At 37.6% G+C, this 21,039-nt stretch overlaps 2 protein-coding genes across 2 annotated transcripts in view; one reads left to right on the top strand and one right to left on the bottom strand.

Moving 5' to 3' along the window:
- Positions 1–20,714, top strand: part of LOC114224066 (apomucin-like) — a 32,680-nt gene extending 11,966 nt beyond the window's left edge. The window contains exons 6-14 of the mRNA XM_088025712.1: positions 4,539–4,592; positions 5,629–5,658; positions 15,596–15,627; positions 15,709–15,871; positions 16,210–16,247; positions 17,600–17,710; positions 18,914–18,953; positions 19,607–19,715; positions 20,376–20,714. Of these exons, the coding sequence (XP_087881838.1) occupies positions 4,539–4,592; positions 5,629–5,658; positions 15,596–15,627; positions 15,709–15,871; positions 16,210–16,247; positions 17,600–17,710; positions 18,914–18,953; positions 19,607–19,715; positions 20,376–20,559 (761 nt within the window). The 3' untranslated portion in view covers positions 20,560–20,714. The remainder of the gene's footprint in view (positions 1–4,538; positions 4,593–5,628; positions 5,659–15,595; positions 15,628–15,708; positions 15,872–16,209; positions 16,248–17,599; positions 17,711–18,913; positions 18,954–19,606; positions 19,716–20,375) is intronic.
- Positions 12,934–13,531, bottom strand: LOC114224090 (trafficking protein particle complex subunit 2-like). Its single transcript, XM_028123126.2, has one exon. The coding sequence runs from the start codon at positions 13,502–13,504 to the stop codon at positions 13,082–13,084; it is 423 nt and encodes a 140-aa protein (XP_027978927.1). The 5' UTR covers positions 13,505–13,531; the 3' UTR covers positions 12,934–13,081.
- Positions 20,715–21,039: the final 325 nt, after the last annotated feature.

Below are 21,039 nucleotides of genomic sequence, written 5' to 3' on the forward strand. Positions count from 1 at the left end.
ACAAACATTTATGCTTTACTTAGTGTTAAAAGACGAGAGGATATGAGATAAGGTGGGATTGTTTCAAGACTTCAAACAGAATACTAATTCAAAGTTACTTGGATGAAAATAAACTTGAGGTTTCATGGGGTGCCTGGGTGGATCAGTCAGTTAAGCGTCTGCCTTCAGCTCGTCATAATCCTGGGGTCCTGGGATGGAGTCTTGTGTGGAGCTCCCTGCTCAGCAGGGAGTCTGCTTCTCCCTCTTTCTCTCTGCCCCTCCCCCCCGCTCATGCTCCCTCTCTCACTCTCTCTCTCAAATAAATAAAATATTTTGTTAAAAAAGAAAGAAAATAAACTTGAGGTTTCAGAGGCAATCAGAGTGTTAACAAACTAGTATGTAGAAAAATGCAAGAGCATGACTTGGATAATGGGATTTTCCCTTAAGCTGAGCTCAGAGAGAAGCTTCTGTTGTCAGAGACAAGACAGGTCTAGTGGGGGTAGTTGCATAATCTGTAGGAAGTAATTCAAGTATAGGAAACTTTTAAAGACATCTTAGATACAAATTTCCAAATATATGTTTCTAATCTTGATTTCTCTGGAAGTCTAGATTCATACTCAGTTGCTAACTTGACATTTCCATTTGGATGTCTGATAGGCATTGCAGAATTGACATGACCTACACTGAATTCTTGTTTATTTTCATGCCCACAACCTGTTCTCCCATATCAATCCCATATCCCTGTTCTTCCCCATATCAATAAATGGTGCCATAACCGATTCAGTTTACTCACACAAAAAAAATTACAATTACCCTTGATGCCTCTCTTCTCTTTATTTTACACCCCACACATAAAAACAAAGGTTGCTAATGCTACTTCTAAAACATATTTTAAACCCATCCTCTGTTCTCAAATACTTTCGTCATCACTCTAGCCCAAAGCACTCATGAATAGTCTTGATTCCTGAAGTCACCTCAAACTAGTCTTCTTTCTTCTTTTGTACACCTTTTACCATATATTCTCTATAGAATAGAAAGAGGGATTTTAAATATATACAAATCTACCATTCCCTTGCATAAAATTATATTCCATTGTATTTAGGAAAATGTCCAATTTCCTTCACTGGATTCACAATAACTTGAACAATCATATATTTGTCCTCACCTTCTAATGTTCTCCCTGTAACCTCCAGTGATCCAAATACATTCACCTTTTAGTTCTGCTTCTCTAGCATATGTAGTTCATTTCAGTCTTATGGCTTTGGCACTGGCTGTTCCCACTGCCTGGAACGCTATTTCCCTAGAGTTTCACATAGCTTTCTGCTTCTTATCAGATCTCAAAATAAAAGACTTTTTTTTTTTCAGAGAGATCTTTGCTGGCCACATAGTCTAAAATAGAATCCCAGTTGCTCAATAGCACCTCACTTTCTGTTAGTGCTCTGACACTTTTCTTGTGTGTGAATTTGTTTGTTTGGTTAGACTGTAATTTCATTTATATGTCTGCACATATAAATGTCTCTCACATCCAGCTAGAATGCTTTATGGGAACAAAGAACTATCTAACTACTAGCTACATTATCATTGAAAAGCTACTTCAACTATCTGTGCTTTAGTTTCTACTCTATCAAAAGGGAAAGTTGTACTATATATGCCATAGGGTTGTTCGGATGGTAAAATGAGTAATACTTACATGCTGCTGAGAACTTACACAACACAAAAGATACTCAATAAAGGATTGCTGAATGCATAAACAGGAAGAAGTTGCACTATAGAATAAAAGGTATGAAATATACTGGTGCCCATGAAGAGGCTTGAAAGCTATAGTGGAGAAAGAAAGCAGCATGAGCCCCTACCTGGGTTAACAAAAAAACATGACAGCTTTAAAACATGGCACATATTTTTACTACTTGTTTTGACAAGGACAACTAGAAATTCTGTTTAAGAAGCAGGAAAAACTGGACCATCAGAGGGAAGATCAGGGATAACTAGAACATCAGCTGAAGGATCAGGAATAACTGTGTTATCATCTGTAGTGACAGGGAAAACACGACCATCACTGGGAGGATTAGCAACAACCAGATCACTAGCTAAAGAATTAGAGAGGACTGGACCATCTGTTGTAGGCTCAGGAACATATATACCACCAACAGGATTGACAGGAACAACTGCACCATCACTTGGGTTAGCAACAATTGGACCATTAGCTGACGGATTAGGGACAACTGGATTATTTGCTGGAGTATCTGAGACAACTGAAAGCTCTGTTGTGAAGTCAGGGACTACTGGACCATCCATAGGAGGATTGCAAACAACTGAACAATTGGCTGAAGAAGCACAGACAATTGGACAAGCAGCTGGAGAATCAGGAACTACAAGACCATCCACTGAAGGATCAGGAACAGCGGGACCATTCGTTCTGAGTTCAGGGACAACTCAACCATCATCTGAAGGATCAGGAACAACTAGAACCTCTGTCATAGGTTCAGGGACAAACAGACCATCATCTGGAGTGCCAGGGACAACTAGACCATCACCTTGAGATAAAGAGATGACAGGACCAACAACTGAAGTATTAGGAACAACTAGATCATCAGCTAGTATATCAAGGACAACTGGATCATCAACTGGATGTTCAGGGACAACTGGAACATCTGTTGTAAAATCAGGAACATCTGTATCATCAGCAGGATTCACAAGGACATCTGTATCAACACTTGGGTTAGGAACAACTGGACCATCTGCTGAGGATAAGGAACAAGGCACCATCTATTGTAGGATGAGGAATGTCTACACCATCTACAGGGTTGGCAGGGTCAAGTGGACCATCAGTTGGAGGACCAGAGACACTGGAACAGCATCTAGGGTCAGGGACCATAGCACTATCTACTGGAGCATCAGGGACAACTGGAACATTAGCTGGAGTAGCAGAGAAAAACTAAAACCTCTGCTGTAACATTAGTGACTACTGGAACATCCACAGGAGGATCACAGACAACTGAATGATCACATGAGGAAGCGGGAACAACTGGATGAACAGCTAGAGGTCCAGGAACCACAAGACCATCCATTAGAGGATCAGGAACAATGGGATCATCAGCTTTAGTTTCAAGGACAACTTACCCATTATCTGAAGAATCAGGGACAGCTAGACCATCTGTTTTAGGTTCAGGGACAACCGACCATCATCTGGAGTGACAGGGACAATGGGATCATCATCTGGAGATTCAGACACCACTGAACCATCAGCTAAAGAATTAGGAACAACTAGATCATCATCTGGTATATTAAGGACAAGTGGACCATCAACTGGTGGATCATGGACAACTAGACCATCTGTTGCAGAATCAGAAACATCTGTACCATCAGCAGAATTGACAGAAACATCTGGACCATCACTTGGGTTAGCAACGATTTTCTGGAAAATGAGAAGGCTGATTTTCCTGAAGGATCAGGGACAACTGGATCATTTGCTGGAAAAGAACAGGGACAACTTTATCATTTGTTGGAAAATCAGAAACAATTGGAACCTCTGTTGTAAGTTTAGGGACCACCAGACCATCCATAGAAGGATCACGGACAACTGGGTGATCTGCCAAAGAAGCAGGGACAACAGATTGAGCAGCTGGAAGATCAGGGAAAACAGGACCATTCCATGGAGGATCAGGAACAACAGGACAATCTATTTTAGGTTCAGCTGGAGTGACGGACAATTGGCTCACCAGCTAGAGAATTAGGAACAACTAAATTATCAGCTGATAGATCCAGAATCATCCAGAATCTGAATAGTAAATGAAAGAATGTCTGTCTTATATTCACATGATCTATTTCCAGTGAGTTAACTCTGATTCTCCACTGGAGGAAACCCAGAAAAATAATTGCATCTAAACTTATGATCAAGAATGAATGAAATTAGGCTCCAGCTTCTGCAGAGACAGAGAGTTAGGGTTACTGTTATTCTCAGTGACTACATTTCATAGAGACAGACCTTGGAACCAGGTCTTTGAGGAAGACATTCTTGGGTTGTAAAACTATCCAGAGACTGGGGGAAGATTTATATCTCAAAAGGGGAGAGAAAGAATTTACAACTACAAGTTTTCTAAAGTAAATGTGCTAAGAGAAGAGAGTCCAGGGCCCTATAATCAGGAAACCTGTCTAAAATTTAGTCAAGCTGACTTTAGGACATCTTGATCAACACAGATGTTTTCTGGTTTTTTTTTTAACTGTATTATAACTCTCCTAAAAACTAATACAGGAGAACCAGGAAACCAAATTTTAGGAAGTAAAAGAATTAGTTGTGAAAAAAGTTTGTATCATTTAGAGAAAGTGACTTATAAGTGAGAAATTTACCATGGTCATGGGAAAATATTCAATTCATTTCTGTCAGCAGGGTGTTGTTAAGACAGAGCTCTTATGTTTCAGCCACAAGAGCATGCACTAGCATTAGTAGATGCATTAGTACACTGAAGGTGCTCTGAGACTCTTGTTCCATGTGAAGGTGTCTTAGGACCTTTTCTTCTGAGAGCAGAAAAAGTTCATTGCTTTTCCTCTCTTCATTTTAGGTACCTCCAGGGAAGTATTTGAAACAACCACTGTTCCTGGAATTTCTACGACAGGTAAGTCAAATAATAATAAATGAACTTTGCTTGGTGACATCTCAGAAGACAGAGCAGCTTATCGGAAGTCAAACTCTAGCTTCTCCAGTCACCACTTTTGTTATTCCCTTAGCAGTCACTGCTTCCACAGAAGTCAAGGAAACCTCTGAAACTAGAATGCAAACAAATGAGTGCTGGCAATATAACTTCCTGATCAGTGTACCTGTGTCTGTTAGGTCATTTCTCTCCTGTTGCTGGCTTCTGCTAATCTTCTAAGCATTTATAATTGGGGATTAGCTTAGCCTCCCTCAGTAAAGAGAGACATTTGTTCCCCAAACTCCCACATCTTTAACGAATTTCCTTTCTCTTTTTCTGTACCTATTGGTTGTTGAGACCCCTTTACCTAAACATGTAACAATTTTAAGTTCCTCTCAAACATTCTGTTACTTCTAGGCTGGCCTTTTGCTTGGTAGGTAAATAAAAATATTAATTTGATGTTTTAGAAGTTTGGAAATAGAACTTGAAATTTTTGAGTGAATTGTTGAATTGACCAAAATATGTGATGTGTGAAGATTTAAAAAGAAACATATAACCAGCTTAAACCATTTGGTGGAGGTGGAGATGGAGTAAGATTGAAATATTTCAAGAAGTTAAAAAAAAAAGGATAAAAGTTCTTAAAGGACTAAAACTGGATAAGTAATAATACTTATATTTTTCCTATATCTGAATTATCCTCTTCCTTTTTGAATATATATTTTACTGTCATATTAATTGGAAGTGTCTGCCAAAAAAAAATTTCAAGAGAAGTTTACCTTGATGTTTTCTCCTTTCTCCTTTAGACTCTCATATTCCCCTCCCACTAAAATTTGAGCTTCAAAGGGAACATTCTCTAATGGTGGAATTTGAAATGCCATGAGGAGCAGAATGGGAAGGTAGACAGGAATAAGTTTGTTTGTAAGACTAGCGATGTAGCCAATTATTTTCAGTTATTAGAAATTTTACCCCCAAACAATTCCATAACTTTAGAGGCTAACATGCAGTGTCTGTTTTTATACAGGGTGTCCACCATCACATCCACCACCTCCAGGTAATAATACTTCCACTTGAAATTGAATCGTTCTACATTCATTGTTCTCCTTGCAAATCAAATATCAGAGGTCATGCCAATAAAAATCGCTAGCTATGGAAATGTTACAGAATAGGAAAACTTGAAATGGATGAGTTTAGCTTTTATTCACCAAATAGTGAAAGGTAGTCTGTTTTCTCACCCATAAACTAATGCAACCAAACCAAACAAATGCATCTTGTTACTTACTCAAAGTAGAATTTACCTACTAAATAAAATGTTTTAGACAGTTAAGAATGGCTTCGTGGGGAGGGAAAGATGGCAGAGGAGAGGGGACCCTATTCCAACTGGTCCCCGGAATTGAGCTGGATATCTATCAGACCACTCTGAGCACCCACGAAATCAGCCTGAGATGTAAGAAGATAGATCTGGATCTCTACAAACAGAATATCGCAGGTGGTTGGTTTCAAGGTACGAAACAGGGAACTGTGATTCCGTGGGCAGATATCAGAGGATAAACGACAGTGGGAGGGAGCCTGGCCATGGGGATCCTGCACTGCCGGTGAGGGATAGCCTCCCACGCTGGGGATGGGGCACAGACTTGCAGACCAGTAGCAGTGGGGAAAGGACTTCAGGGCAGTCCCCCAGACTGAAACCAGAGCTGCGGGGCCACGTGTGTGAACTGGGGGAGACTGGCGGTTTTAGAAGCACAAAGGGCAGAGATGTGCCCTGACCTGGAGGCGAGGACTGGGAGCGCTATTGAGGGGCACACAACCCAGAATGCTGCAGTTTATAGCAGCACAGACAGAAACAGAGACAGTGTAGCTTGGAGAGCTCACTGAAGAACAGACTGCAATCTCTCTGCTCTGAGGCAGAGGGTTGGAAACAGTCTCTTCTGCTCTGACTCTTGGAAGAGATGCAGAAAGCCACCAGGGAAAGCCGCCAGAGAACAAAAGCCCCCCCAAAACTGGTTTTCACTGAGCCCATCCCCCACCACAGGGGGCAGGGCAACTCTGCCCAAACAGGGTTGCCTAAGTGACAGTGCGGCAGGCACCTCCTCCAGAAGACAGGCTGGGAAAACAAGAGGCTGGCAACCCTAAGGTCACTAGAAAACAGGTGCATCTTGCTTGGGTTGTGGTCAGTAATTTGGACTCTATACATTCCCTCAACCACCCGTCAACAGAATGACTAGAAGCAGAAACCCCCCAAATAGGAAAGACTCAAAGATTATAACTTATGCCACAGATTTACAAATGGATTCAGATATAACCAAGATGTTGGAGATAGAATTCAGGCCAGCAATTGTGAGGACAATAGCTAGAATGGAGAAATAAATTAATGGCAACATAGAATCTCTAAGGGCAGAAATGAAAGCTGAATTGGCAGAACTAAAAATGCAATCAATGAGATCCAATCTAATCTAGATAATCTAACAGCTAGGGTAAATGAGGCAGAATAATGAATTAGTGACCTGGAAGACCATTTAATAGATAAAAAGGGAAAAGAGGAGGCCAAGGAAAAACAACTCAGAATCCATGAAAATAGAATCAGAGAAATAAGTGAAACCATGAAGTGTTCCAATGACAGAATTATTGGAATCCCGGAGGAGGTGGAGAGAGAGAGAGGACTGGGAGATATATTTGAACAAATCGTAGCTGAGAATTTCCCTAATCTGGGGAATGAAACAAACATTTGTGTCCTAGAGGCAGAGAGAACCCCTCCCAAGATCAAGGAAAACAGGCCAACACCCTGGCATGTAATAGTAAAACTCGCAAATCTTAGAACCAAGGAAACCATCTTAAGGGCAGTTAGGGGGAAGAGATTCCTTATGCACAGAGGGAGAAACATCAGAATAATGTCAGACCTATCCACAGAGACCTGGCAAGCCAGAAAGGCCTGGCAAGACATATTCAGGGTACTAACTGAGAAGAACATGCAGCCAAGAATACTTTATTTGGCAAGGCTGTCATTTAGAATGGAGGGAGAGATGCAGAGCTTCCAAGACAGGCAGAAACTGAAAGAATATGTGACCCCTAAACCGGTCCTATAAGAAATATTAAAGGGGGTTCTCCAAAAGGAGAAAGACCCCAAGGATGATATACAACATAAATTTACAGGGACCATCTATAAAAACAAGGTCTTCACAGGCAACATGATGACAATTAATTCATATCTTTCAATAATCACTCTCAATGTGAAAGTCCTAAATACTCCCATAAAACGGCACAGGGTTGCAGATTGGATAAAAAGACAGGACCCATCCATATGCTGTCTACAAGAGACTCATTTTGAACCTAAAGATACATCCAGACTGAAAGTGAAGGGCTGGAGATCCATCTTCCATGCCAACGGACCTCAAAAGAAAGCTGGGGTAGCAATTCTTATATCAGACAAATTAGATTTTAAACTGTATTTTTAGACTGTAGGTAGAGACACAGAAGGACACTATATCTTTCTTAAAGGGTCTATCCAACAAGAAGATCTAACAATTGTAAATATCTACGCCCCCAACATGGGAGCAGCCATCTACATAAGCCAACTGTTAACCAAAATAAAGAGTCATATTGATAACAATACATTAATTGTAGGAGACCTCAGTACTCCACTCTCAGCAATAGACAGATCATCTAAGCAGAAAATCAACAAAGAAACAAGAACTTTGAATGACACACTGGAGCAGATGGACCTCATAGATATATACAGAACATTCCACCCTAAAACAACAGAATACTCCTTCTTCTCGAGCACACATGGAACTTTCTCCAGAATAGACCACATACTGGGTCACAAATCAGGTCTCAACTGATACCAAAAGATTGAGATTATTCCCTGCATATTCTCAGACCATAATGCTTTAAAACTGGAACTCAACAACAACAACAAAAAAATTGGAAGAAATTCAAACACTTGGAAGCTAAAGACCACTCTGCTCAAGAATGTTTGGGTCAACCAGGAAATCAAAGAAGAACTTAAACAATTCATGGAAACCAATGAGAACAAAAACACATCGGTCCAAAATCTATGGGATACTGCAAAGGTGGTCCTAAGGGGGAAATACATAGCCATCCAAGCTTCACTCAAAAAAAAATAGAAAAATCCTGAATTCACCAACTAACTCTACACCTTAAAGAACTAGAGAAAAAGCAACAAATGATGCCTAAGCCATTCATTAGAAGAGAAATAATTAAGATTAGAGCAGAGATCAATGAATTAGAAACCAGAAACACAGTAGATCGATCAACGAAACTAGAAGCTGGTTCTTTGAAAGAATTAATAAGATTGATAAACCACTGGCCAAACTTACCCAGAAGAAAAGAGAAAGGACCTAAATTGGTAAAATTATGAATGAAAGGGGAGAAATCACAACTAACACCAAGGAAATAGAAACAATTATTAGAAATTATTATCAACAACCATATACCAATAAACTGAGCAATCTGGATGAAATGGATGCCTTCCTGGAAACCTATAAACTGCCAAGACTGAAACAGGAAGAAATTGACAACCTGAATAGGCCAATAATCAGTAATGAGATTGAAACAGTGATCAAAAACCTCCCAAAAAACAAGAGTCCCAGACCTGATGGATTTCCTGGGGAATTTTACCAAACATTCAAAGAAGAAATAATACCTATTCTCTTGAAGCTGTTTCAAAAAATAGAAACAGAAGGAAAGCTTCCAGACTCATTCTATGAGGCCAGCAATACCTTAATCTCCAAATCAGGCAAAGACCCCATCAAAAAGGAGAATTTCAGACCGATATCCCTGATGAATATGGACTCCAAAATCCTCAACAAAATCCTTGCTAATAGGATCCAACAATACATTAAAAGGATCATCCACCATGACCAAGTGAGATTTATCCCCGGGATGCAAGGGTGGTTCAACATTCGCAAATCAACCAGTGTAATAGAACACGTTAATGAGAGGAGAGAGAAGAACCATATGGTCCTCTCTCAATTGATGCTGAAAAAGCATCTGACAAAATACAGCAACCTTTCCTGATTAAAACTCTTCAGAGTATGGGGATAGAGGGAATATTCCTCAAGTTCATAAAATCCATCTATGAAAAACCCACAGTGAATATCATCCTCAATGGGGAGAAGCTGAGAGCCTTCCCTTTAAGATCAGGAACGTGTCAAGGAAGCCCACTCTCACCACTATTGTTCATCATAGTACTAGAATTCCTAGCAACAGCAATCAGACAACAAAAAGAAATAAAATGTATTCAAATTGGCAAAGAAGTCAAACTCTCTCTTTTCACAGATGACATGATACTTTATGTGAAAAACCTAAAAGACTCCACCCCCAAATTACTAGAACTCATACAGCAATTCAGTAATGTGGCAGGATACAAAATCAATGCACAGAAATCGGTTGCTTTCTTATACACTAACAATGCATCTGTAGAAAGAGAGAGAAACGATTCCATTTACAATAGCACCAATAACCATAAGATACCTTGGAATAAACTTAACCAAAGTGGTGAAGGATCTATACTTTAGGAACTACAGAACACTCATGAAATAAATTGAAGAAGACACAAAGAGATAGAAAAACAATCCATGCTCATGGATTGGAAGAATAAACACTGTTAAAATGTCTATGCTACCCAGAGCAATCTATACCTTCAATGCCATCCTGATCAAAATTCCAATGACATTTTTCAAAGTGCTGGAACAAACAATCCTAAAATTTGTATGGAATCAGAAAAGACCCCGAATCACCAAGGAAATGTTGAAAAAGAAAAACAAAGCTGGGGGCATCACGTTGCCCGATTTCAAGTTATATTACAAAGCCGTGATCACCAAGACAGCATGGTACCAGCACTAAAACAGACATACAGACCAATGGAACAGAATAGAGAGCCCAGATATGGGCCCTCAACTCTATGGTCAAATAATCTTCAACAAAGCAGGAAAAAATATGCAATGGAAAAAAGACAGTCTCTTCAACAAATGGTGGTGGGAAAATTGGACAGCCACACACAGAAGAATGAAACTCAACCATTCTCTAACACCATACACAAAAATAAACTCAAAATGGATGAAAGACCTCAATGTGAGACAGGAATCCATCAAAACCCTAGAGAAGAACATAGGCAATAACCTCTTTGACATCTGCCACAGCAACTTCTTTCAAGATACATCTCCAAAAGCTAGTGAAACAAAAGCAAAAATGAACTTTTGGGACTTCATCAAGATAAAAAAACTTCTGCACAGCAAAGGAAACAGTCAACAAAACAAAGAGGCAACCCACAGAATGGGAGAAGATATTTGCAAATGACACTACAGATAAAGGGCTGGTATCCAAGATCTATAAAGAACTTCTCAAACTCATCACCCAAAAAACAAATAATCAATCAAAAAATGGGCAGAAGACATGAACAGATACTTCTCTGAAGAAGACATACAAATAGCTAACAGACACATGAAAATATGTTCATCATCATTAGCCATCAGGGAAATTCAAATCAAAACCACATTGAGATACCACCTTACACCAGTTAGAATGGCAAAAATTGACAGGGCAAGAAACAACAAATGTTGGAGAGGTTGTGGAGAAAGGGGAACTCTCTTACACCATTGATGGGAATGCAAGTTGGTACAGCCACTTTGGAAAACAGTGTGGAGGTGCCTCAAAAAATTAAAAATAGAGCTACCCTATGACCCAGCAATTGCACTCCTGGGTATTTACCCCAAAGACACAGATGTAGTGAAAAGAAGGGCCATATGCACCCCAATGTTCATAGCAGTAATGTCCACAATAGCCAAACTGTGGAAAGAGCTGAGATGCCCTTCAACAGATGAATGGATAAAGAAGATGTGGTCCATCTATACAATGGAATATTAGCCATCAGAAAGGATAAAGACCCCAGGATGGGACTGGAGGAGATTATGCTAAGTGAAATAAGTCAAACAGAGAAAGTCAATTATCATATGGTTTCACTTATTTATGGAACATAAGGAATAACATGGAACATTAGGAGAAGGAAGGGAAAAATGAAGGGGGGGAAATCGGAGGGAGAGATGAACCATGAGAGACTATGGACTCTGAGAAACAAACTGAGGGTTTTAGAGGGGAGGGGGTGGGGGGATGGGTTAGCCCAGTGATGGATATTAAGGAGGGCATGTACTGCATGGAGCACTGGGTATTATATGAAAACAATGAATCGTGGATCACTACATCAAAAATTAATGATGTATGGTGACTAACATAACATAATAAAATAAAATAAAATAATAAAATAAAATAAAATTGTATAATGTGAAAAAAAAGAATGGCTTTGTGGGGGTGGAAGGTGGAATAGAAGTTATAGTTCAATATATATGAACTATATATGCTGAATACACATGAATATATCTATATATGAATATTAGAAAAAATGAAGGGTTTTATATAATAATATATCTTCATCAAAAAATTGTCATTTGATAATTTTTTTTGGACAAACATCTTTATTTAAGAAATCCAATAAATAGATGGGGTTAAAAATTTATGGTAGCAACTTCACACAAGGGTATGAGACCAAACTTAGAACTACTTACTCAAGTTATTCAGGACAGAACAAAATTAAATGCTCACAATTAGCACAGAAAATATCTGGTTATAGTACTTGTTTTTAAACAGACATTTACTAGTTTACAGTAAGATCCCACTTGTTACAGACCACTCCCCACCCCCTTGGTGTGCAGCCTAAAAAAGCTAAGAATGCAAATGCTAATGTAATATAAACTTTTCTTTGTTTACAATTCTAGAATTATAACTTTTTACTGGTATAACTACCAGCAGGTTCACTTACTTTGGTTTACTGTTGGAGGGAAAGGCAATATAAGAACATAACCTGTCACTTTGGTCCCAGCCTCCCATTTTACAAACATGGATCCAGGATTCTGGATTTATAGCGGCATCACTTTGACAGAGGCAGGCCTGTGGCATTTGGCACTGCAAATGCTGTTTGCTCCGGCTTCTTGGGGAGTGCTATGTATACTGCCTATATGGTTTTATAACAATATCTCTAGATGTGCAGAAGCCCATGTACATGCTATCAACTTCAGTCAATACTACAGAAACTTCCAGTTTTCAATCTGTCTACCAAAATCTTGACAATGACATTTGGTTCTGAATTGTGACATCAAGATCAAGCTATCTGAATGAGTAAAGTCAAAAGCTCATTCTTAATTTTTAGAAGAAAGATATGGTTATATATTCTAAGGTCATAGAGAGTTTATAAATAACACTGTTCACAAGCAAATATTGATCTGTTGATAATCATAAGAAACTCAATTTACTGTTTTGAAATAATAAGGAATTTCATTAGGTTTAGATAAATTTAGACTACAAGTAAAACTTTTCCAGGCTATTTAGTCAAGTTACTTACAACATACACATTCCTGAGAATACCCCATTGTAGTGACATTGTTTATTTCCAAATTTTTCCACATTCAACTTAAAAGGTGTTTCTTTCCAAGAAACTGAACTTTTCTGTCAAATGCGCTTGATCGAATAGGAGAATTGGGTTCATAAAATGGATTCATTGCAAACTTTATGTATAAATCATAGACATCAGTAAAGAAGTTCTTTATTCCATCTCCTTGCCTTATGTCATGAAGCATAATAAATCTCATATGACCTGCAGTAATAAACGCTGAAACAAACCACTCATTGAACTTGTCCACAGTTTTCAAGTACATGTTGTTGGACAGCCACATGTTCTCATCTACAAGGTCAAGAGCAGCATGAGCTATGAACTGGTTCAGATGACGATGATCATCTTTGGATTCTGCTTTCCCAGCTGGCAAAAATTCCATTTCAAAAACTGGATTATCATGGTGGCCCACAATTACAAAGTAGAAGCTTCCCGACATTGTCTTCAATATATAGCTCCTGCAGGGAGCTGCCGACAGTGGACACAGCCAGTCACTTCCCTCTGCAGACTGGCGCTTGGCAGCCTCTGTCCTTGATAATATTTTTTAAACTAGATAATTACAGATTTTTTGAGGATTGAATTGTAGCATGAGAAATTAAAGTTAACCAAAGTTCAATAATTTTAGAGGATTTAGAGTTCCCACTATTCTCAATCCATATGATGTGTTTTGTAGGAAGTAACAGAAGTTACCCCCCAAAATCATTCTCTAATCTTAGTATATAGTTGGAGAGGAATATTTTAAAAGAAACATAGACAATTTTCATATAAGGCTAAAAATAAATTTCACCTTAAAAATTGTGAAATATGGGGCGCCTGGGTGGCTCAGGCATTAAGCATCTGCCTTCAGCTCAGGTCATGATCCCAGGGTCCTGGGATTGAGCCCTGCATCGGGCTCCCTACTCAGCAGGAAGCCTGCTTCTCCCCCTCCTCTCCCCCTGCTTGTGTTCCCTCTTGCTGTCTCTCTCTCTCTGTCAAATAAATAAATAAATAAAATCTTTTAAAAAAATAATAAAAAAAACAAAAAGTGTAAAATATGTATTAGATAGAGAGCACATTTTATGTGTCACATATGTGTTAAGTGTTTTGTGTAGTTTGGAGGAGTCCTTAGGTATTTCACTACAGAACTGCAATCTGAGAACAGTATGTAGACTAGTCCAGGGTATGAAAATGAGAGAAGTGAGATTAAGTTGAGAAGGGAGATTGGAGCCACACTGTAGCCGACCTCAGAAGCTAGAATGCTAAAAGAAGGTATTTATTTTACAAGTCTATAAGGAGCCATCAGAAGTTTTTAGCCAGGGGTACCTGGAGGACTCAATTGGTTAAGCATCTAACTCTTGGTTTTGGCTCAGGCCATGATCTCATAGGTTGTGAGATCAAGTCCCAAGTCGGGCTCCGTGCTCAGCAGGGAATCTGCTTGAAGATTCTCTCCCTCTGCCTCTCACCTGTGCTCTCTCTCTCAAATAAATAAATAAATACTTTTAAAAACAAGTTTTCAACCAAGGCAATGATGAGATAAAAATTAGGCTTTAGAAGAATTATTCTACCTGTGGTATAAGGAATTGATTGAATCAGGGAGAGGTGTGAGTCAGAGTTTTCTGGAAAAGCCCAAGTATGCTAGCTTAAAGATAACAAAGTCCTGGAGTAGTATTGTAGAATAACCAGAAAAGGAAGGGGTTGAAGTGAAGAAGAAGATACAGGATTTTGTGGTTGATTGGATGCCAAGTGATGGAATGGAAGGAATCAAAATGACTCCTGAGTTTTAAGCTCAAATAATTGAAAGAATAGTTTGGTTCTCAACAGGAGGAAGCCAGTTCAGATGAGAAACTGGTTTCAGGGGCAAGATGATATAATTTGTTTCGTGCGTATTGAATTTGAATGTCTGATAGATCTGCCGTGATACTATTTGGCTGAGGGAATCCTGGGTCCATACTTTACAAGAGGTGTCTGGACGGGAGCTACAAGTTTGAGGGTCATCTACTTGACATTACAGTGGACACTGGAGATGGTAGAAAGTACCAGAAAAAGGGCAGAGAGAAATGAAAGGGAAGAGAAAGAGCTGCTAATAAAGAAAGGAATTTCAGAGTGTTGAATTTGAAGGAAGGAGAACATTTCCAAGAGCTTGAGAGTTAAATATGTCAGCAATTGTAGGAAACTTGAAAAACTGATAAAGGGCCTTAAGGACTGATAATTACAAAGTCTTAGTGACTTGTAGGATTATGGTGGTAGAAGTTAGACTGCAAAATAGTAAGTAAAACAGTAGTCATAAGATTTATTGACCATTGCCAGCAGAAATTAATAATTATCCTATGCTGGGATTGTAAAATAGGAAATATATCTATACTCGTTAGAGACTGTTTACTCAAATAAGTGGATGTGATTTATCCACCTTAAGGCACCATACAGTTCTCCATAATTCTGTTTCTGAAAGCCTAGTCCCAGTTACAGTATTGGCAACCTGGTGGTTATCTACATATAACAGATGATTCTATTTTGCCAAATTTAATTAGCATTTATCATCTCATGTTAACAGTTTGTCATGGTCCACTGGGAGAAGAGAAATCTGTAAGTACAGTTTTTCTCTAATACACATTTGCTGTCATTCCTGTATTTGAATAGAAGTCTAAACTTGGTTTGTGTCTGTAGCCTGGAGAGGAATGGACTGCCAATTGTTACACATGCGCCTGTACTGATGCAAATACTGTGGACTGTAACCTCAAGGAGTGCCCTTCTGCACCCACATGCAAAACTGGAGAGAGACTTGTAAAGTTCCGAGATAATGACACCTGCTGTGAAATCGGATATTGTGGTGTGTATTCACAATACATTTGAATTGAATAGTTGTTTACTTATTCATGTATTCAAGAGATATTTATCAAGCTTCTAATATGTGTCAACTCTATGCTAGATGGGTGTGATCAATAAAACAGAATCATACTTGCCCTCTTAAAGCTCACTATCTTTGGAGTGGAGGAAACCGAGAATTAACAATTATGAATATAATCAGTAGATTAGAAGGAGATGATGGTGTTGTGGGAAGAAGCATTTTAATTGGTGGATAAATATGATCCCATATACAGTTTCTGGTTTATAAATAAAAACAGAATTATGTTTATTTTAGGATAAAATAATGTATTTATTTTTCAGAACCAAGAACATGTTTGTTTAACAGTATTGATTATGAGGTAAGGCCATTTTTACTTTAAAATATTTTTATTTGCATAATTATGAATAGGCTCTTTCACCTTATAATATGGAAAATTCATAGGTAATGGTGGAGCAGAATCTGTTAATTTCCCCCCCTATATTCATTTCAAAAGGAGCATCAAATGTAATACTCAGCATGGCTCAGTTCAAAGGGGGAAAATTTACTTAATCATTAACTACCTAACTTCTGAATAAAATTTCCCAGGGGTCTGACCAGATGGAGAAGGCAAACTCTGTGACATTCAGATCGATGAACAGAGTTGAACTGTAATTATAACCATAAAGATCAGATGGCCAAACTGTCAGAGGTCAAATGAAAAACCCCCAAAGACTAGAACTGCATTATGTGAATATAGCAACACATATATTCAGGGCTGGATTTTGACAACTGATTTGGCATTTTGGAAAGTAATTTAGCTTTTTAGAAAGTACCAAGAAGTCATAAAACCCAGATGGTTCTCAAATTGATAATACATTTGAACTGGAGATACTAGATATTAAAAAAGTCTAAAATAAAATCTATGCAGTATGCTAAGAAATATATAAAATAGAGCCAATGAGAGTTTTAGCTCAATAACTTATTTATCACACTCAAATTCCTGTCTGGGTTTCTTAATTTTTAGTTTCCAAAGGTGATAGTGACTTGAGAATCTATGCTAGTTTTTAAACACAAAATACGATGATGTTTAAAGAACAAAAGGAAAGTTTTACCTCTAACCATTTATATGCAAAATAGTTAACAAAATTCCAGTTTACCAGAAAGTTGATTTTGCAGTTTGAAATATGGTTTCCCAAACTGGTGTTTGAATTTTGAACATAAATTATTTTTAAAGCAATCCAGAGAACTTTAAAAGTATAGGAACGCAAGCAGAAGTAGGAACACAACCAGAAGCAGAAGTAGGATGTCTTGTGGGACTGCCATTTGTGGTAATCTGATAAAACTATTTTGTACCATTTTTTTCTACTTAGATTTTCCCCTCAAACTTAGAGTATAACAATTGGTTGATTGCTCACCATAAAATAACCTTTCTCGAAATACTTGAAAAATAGAGTAACTGAGTAGGTGAATAGAGTGAGTATGTGGATCTTCATTTAAGGATTGAGAATCTTGACACATTCTGTGCTCTCAAGGAGGCACGCTGGCTTATTCATGGAAGTAGAAGTCTTTTAATCCACTTTTTCTTAAATATTAATTAATGACTGAAAGCATCTTTGGAAATTCATTAAACATTATGAATCTGAATTTTTTTTTTTACAGATTTTATTTTCAACCTCAAAAAGAAATCATGGTGAATAATTACTTCGTTCTCTCTTCCTCCCTGCTTCCCAGATTGGTGCTTCATTTGATGATCCCAACAACCCATGCATCTCCTATTCCTGCTACGACACTGGTTTTGTTGCAGTGGTCCAAGACTGCCCAAAGCAGACCTGGTGTCCAGAAGTAAGTCATCTTCTTAAGTAGTGATCAACAACATCCACTTCTTGTAAACACAAGCTGTCTTCTTTCTCATTTGGAAAAGTATGTGTCTGGCCAACAGACATAAATTCCTTGTGGATTCCATTCCAGATATGTTTCACACCTTTTATTGCCAAGTATATTTTTCATATCAAAGTTATATTTGCAGGCTCTATAAAACTTAATTTAGTGCTATTCTAGAAGAAGTAAGTTACTTTAGAAAGGATTTTACCATTTTTAAACAAACCAAAAAAAAAAAAATCTTGGTTTTTTTCCAAGGCTCATGGATTCCAGTTAATCTTTTTTTTTTTTTTAAAGATTTTATTTATTAGAGAGAGAGCACAAGCAGGGGGAGCAGCAGGCAGAGGGAGAGGGGGAAGCAGGCTTCCCCCCCCGAGCAGGGAGCCGGATATGGGACTTGATCCCAGGACTCAGGAATCATGACCTGAGCCGAAGGCAGATGCTTAACCGACTGAGCCACCCAGGCACCCCCGGTTAATCATTTTTAATAAAAATGCAAACTTTTCATAAAATCACATATAAGTTTACTGTTCAGAACTTTCCTTGTAACACAGTCTTCATTTTTACCCTCCCCACCCCGATATGGTGAGGTTTTGTATTGATAAATGCTGTTTTAATTAAATTAATTAGTTAATATAATAATAAATGCTCACAATTTATGGTTCAAAGTTAGCTAATTTTTCTTTCTGAAGATATAATTGATAAAATGGCCTAAAGTTTGATTTCAGAACTCTAATTTTGGATTTAAGCATTTATTGAGTTTTTACTTTGAGACATTGATAGGTATGAGATTATAATAATGTGTAAGATAAAAATCCTTCCTATGAGAAACTTACAGTGTCTAGTCGTAATATTATTATTAAAGTATTGTTCAATTAAAATAAGGGAGGGGTAACTTTTTTACCTTTTTGCATGTTATTTGAAAGATGAATTTAATTTAAATATTTTTTCCCTGTCTACCCACTATTGAAAACTTTTAGTGCAAATATTCAGACTCATTTTTATTACTATGCTCTTTCATCCATGCTTCCTGGATCTGAGATCAGCATGTTTATCTGTTCCATTTTCCCCTTTGTAATACTATTCCAGTAAGTTAAGAAATGTTATATTATTTGTACAAAAATACAGACTTTTAAAGTCTTTTTTCTATTTCTCTTGCCCCTATAGGAAGACAGAGTCTACGATTCAAAAAAATGTTGCTATACATGTAAGTAGCATTAAGCTCCACATGTAGAGGAAATGTCAACTGTTGACAAAAATTTAGTGTTTGTTTAAAACGAAATGGCAGATCATTAATAGAAAGCCTCCTGTGTTTTTAACATAACAGGTTATCTAGCCCATATGTATAAACTAATAATTGATACTCGTACATAATGTAGTTACTTTTTCATGTTGGTTGAAACAGTCTTACCAGTAAAAACCAATGATGTTTATAAGAGAGAAATTTAATTTTCATGAAAAAAAATGTAGTTTGCTCTCCTAATGTCGGCAGGTTGTGTTGTAAATTGATATATTAGATCATAAGGATGATCAAAAAGGAGAAATGGATGTCAAAAACAATCCATTCCCTTCATCTTCCCTTCCCTACCCCTTCTTCCCTCCTCCTCTCTCCCTTTTCCCCTCCCTCCTCCTCCTCCTATGATAGGAATGATAGCAATAATAAAAAGATAACATTTATTAAAGACAATTATTGAATATTAACTGGGTGCCTTGTGCTGGGTGCTGAGGCAGTTAATCCCTTCAACAAAGCTGTGAAGTATTTTTTTTGTTGTTATTCTCTACTTAAGGTTAAGAAAACTGAGACTTAACAATCGTTAATGTTAAACCTCATTTGTGACTCTCTTATCCATTTTGTTTTAGGTAAGACTAATTGTAGATCTTCACCCGTGAATGTGACTATTAAGTACAATGGTTGCCAGAAAAGAATCAAGATGACAAGATGTCTAGGGGAATGCAAGAAGACTGTCCAGTGAGTTTTTCTTTGAATGTGTACTGTGCATTATCTTTGTAACATTGTGGAGGAAATTAAGCTTTTAAAACATCACATGGAACATTTTTTACATGACAGCTAATGATCAAAACCTGGTAAAACAAATATCTAAAATATTAAGATCTGACAAATAAACATTTTCAATAGTGATGAATCATTTTAAGGTAGTTTTCTAAATAAATCAAACATAGTATGTTCATGGCAAATGTATTTATTTTCACACAGTGATTGCCCTTAAGCAAGCACTCTTGCTTAAAAGTGTGTTTCTAAACCATCACTTGCATTTTAGACATAATATATATATTTTTTTCCTTCATGGACACTTTCATGTACAGATTAATATATGGAGAATAATAATTTGGCATGAAATTTAGAAATCTGTTTATATTTCTGTACCATAATGCTCTAATTATGAGCTTTTACATTTCCATTTTGGATTTATTTATTTTGGTCTTACATACTAATATCACTGATCCACATCAGAAGTTCATGGTGAGGGGGAAATGCAAGGTGTAGGAAAAGAATAAATTGGTTGGAAGGATTGCTAAATCACTTCGACAATTATAATTTGAGCATTGATGTCAATTTGCTTCAGAAGATATCCCAAAAATATTTATTGCTGAATTTTCTTTTCCTTAGGTACAATTACACACTCTTTAAGTTGACAAATTCATGCCTTTGCTGCCGAGAAGATAACTACGAGTTCCGAGAAGTTGTTCTTAACTGTCCTGATGGCAGTACAATACCCTACAAGTATAGGCACGTCACAACATGTTCTTGCTCAGACATATGCCAACAATCTGTAACCCCACCAGTTAGTTAACACTATTATAACCTTTCCAGGTAGAACAGGCCAGCTATTTATTTTATAAATGAACAAAAATGATCACTAAATAGAATAACTAAACATTTGTATCTCACTCAAAAAGTGAGTTCTCATTATGAGGCATTTTGTTCTCTTGTTGACTGGATCTGAAAAATAAATACAACTTTGCAAGTAATTACTGAGCATATGTTTTTATTGATAGCCATAAGAATGCTACACCTCAAGGAGAAACTTAGTCATATCATGGCTGTCCAATATATTCTTCTACTCTTTATCTCATGAGGACATTATCCTGTTTCGTCCTTTCCCTTCACAGCTAAACTTATTGAAACTGTTTTTGTTCTCTTTCCTCACTTTTCTATGCCAGTTACATCACCCCTTTCATTCTATGACAACTTCTCTTCTTAGAACACCAGTCGCCTTATGATTCTTGAAGTAGGGTCTGATGCCATTTTCACTCTTTCTTGAAACATTTTT

The sequence above is a fragment of the Eumetopias jubatus genome, unplaced genomic scaffold (genome assembly GCF_037043125.1).
Source record: "Eumetopias jubatus isolate StellerSeaLion01/CBP00866 unplaced genomic scaffold, mEumJub1_p1.0 scaffold_8, whole genome shotgun sequence".
Classification (NCBI taxonomy): Eukaryota; Metazoa; Chordata; class Mammalia; order Carnivora; family Otariidae; genus Eumetopias; species Eumetopias jubatus.

Bases quoted from the DNA above. Each gene is read 5' to 3' on its own strand.
- LOC114224090 (XM_028123126.2), bottom strand. From the start codon at position 13,504: ATGTCGGGAAGCTTCTACTTTGTAATTGTGGGCCACCATGATAATCCA.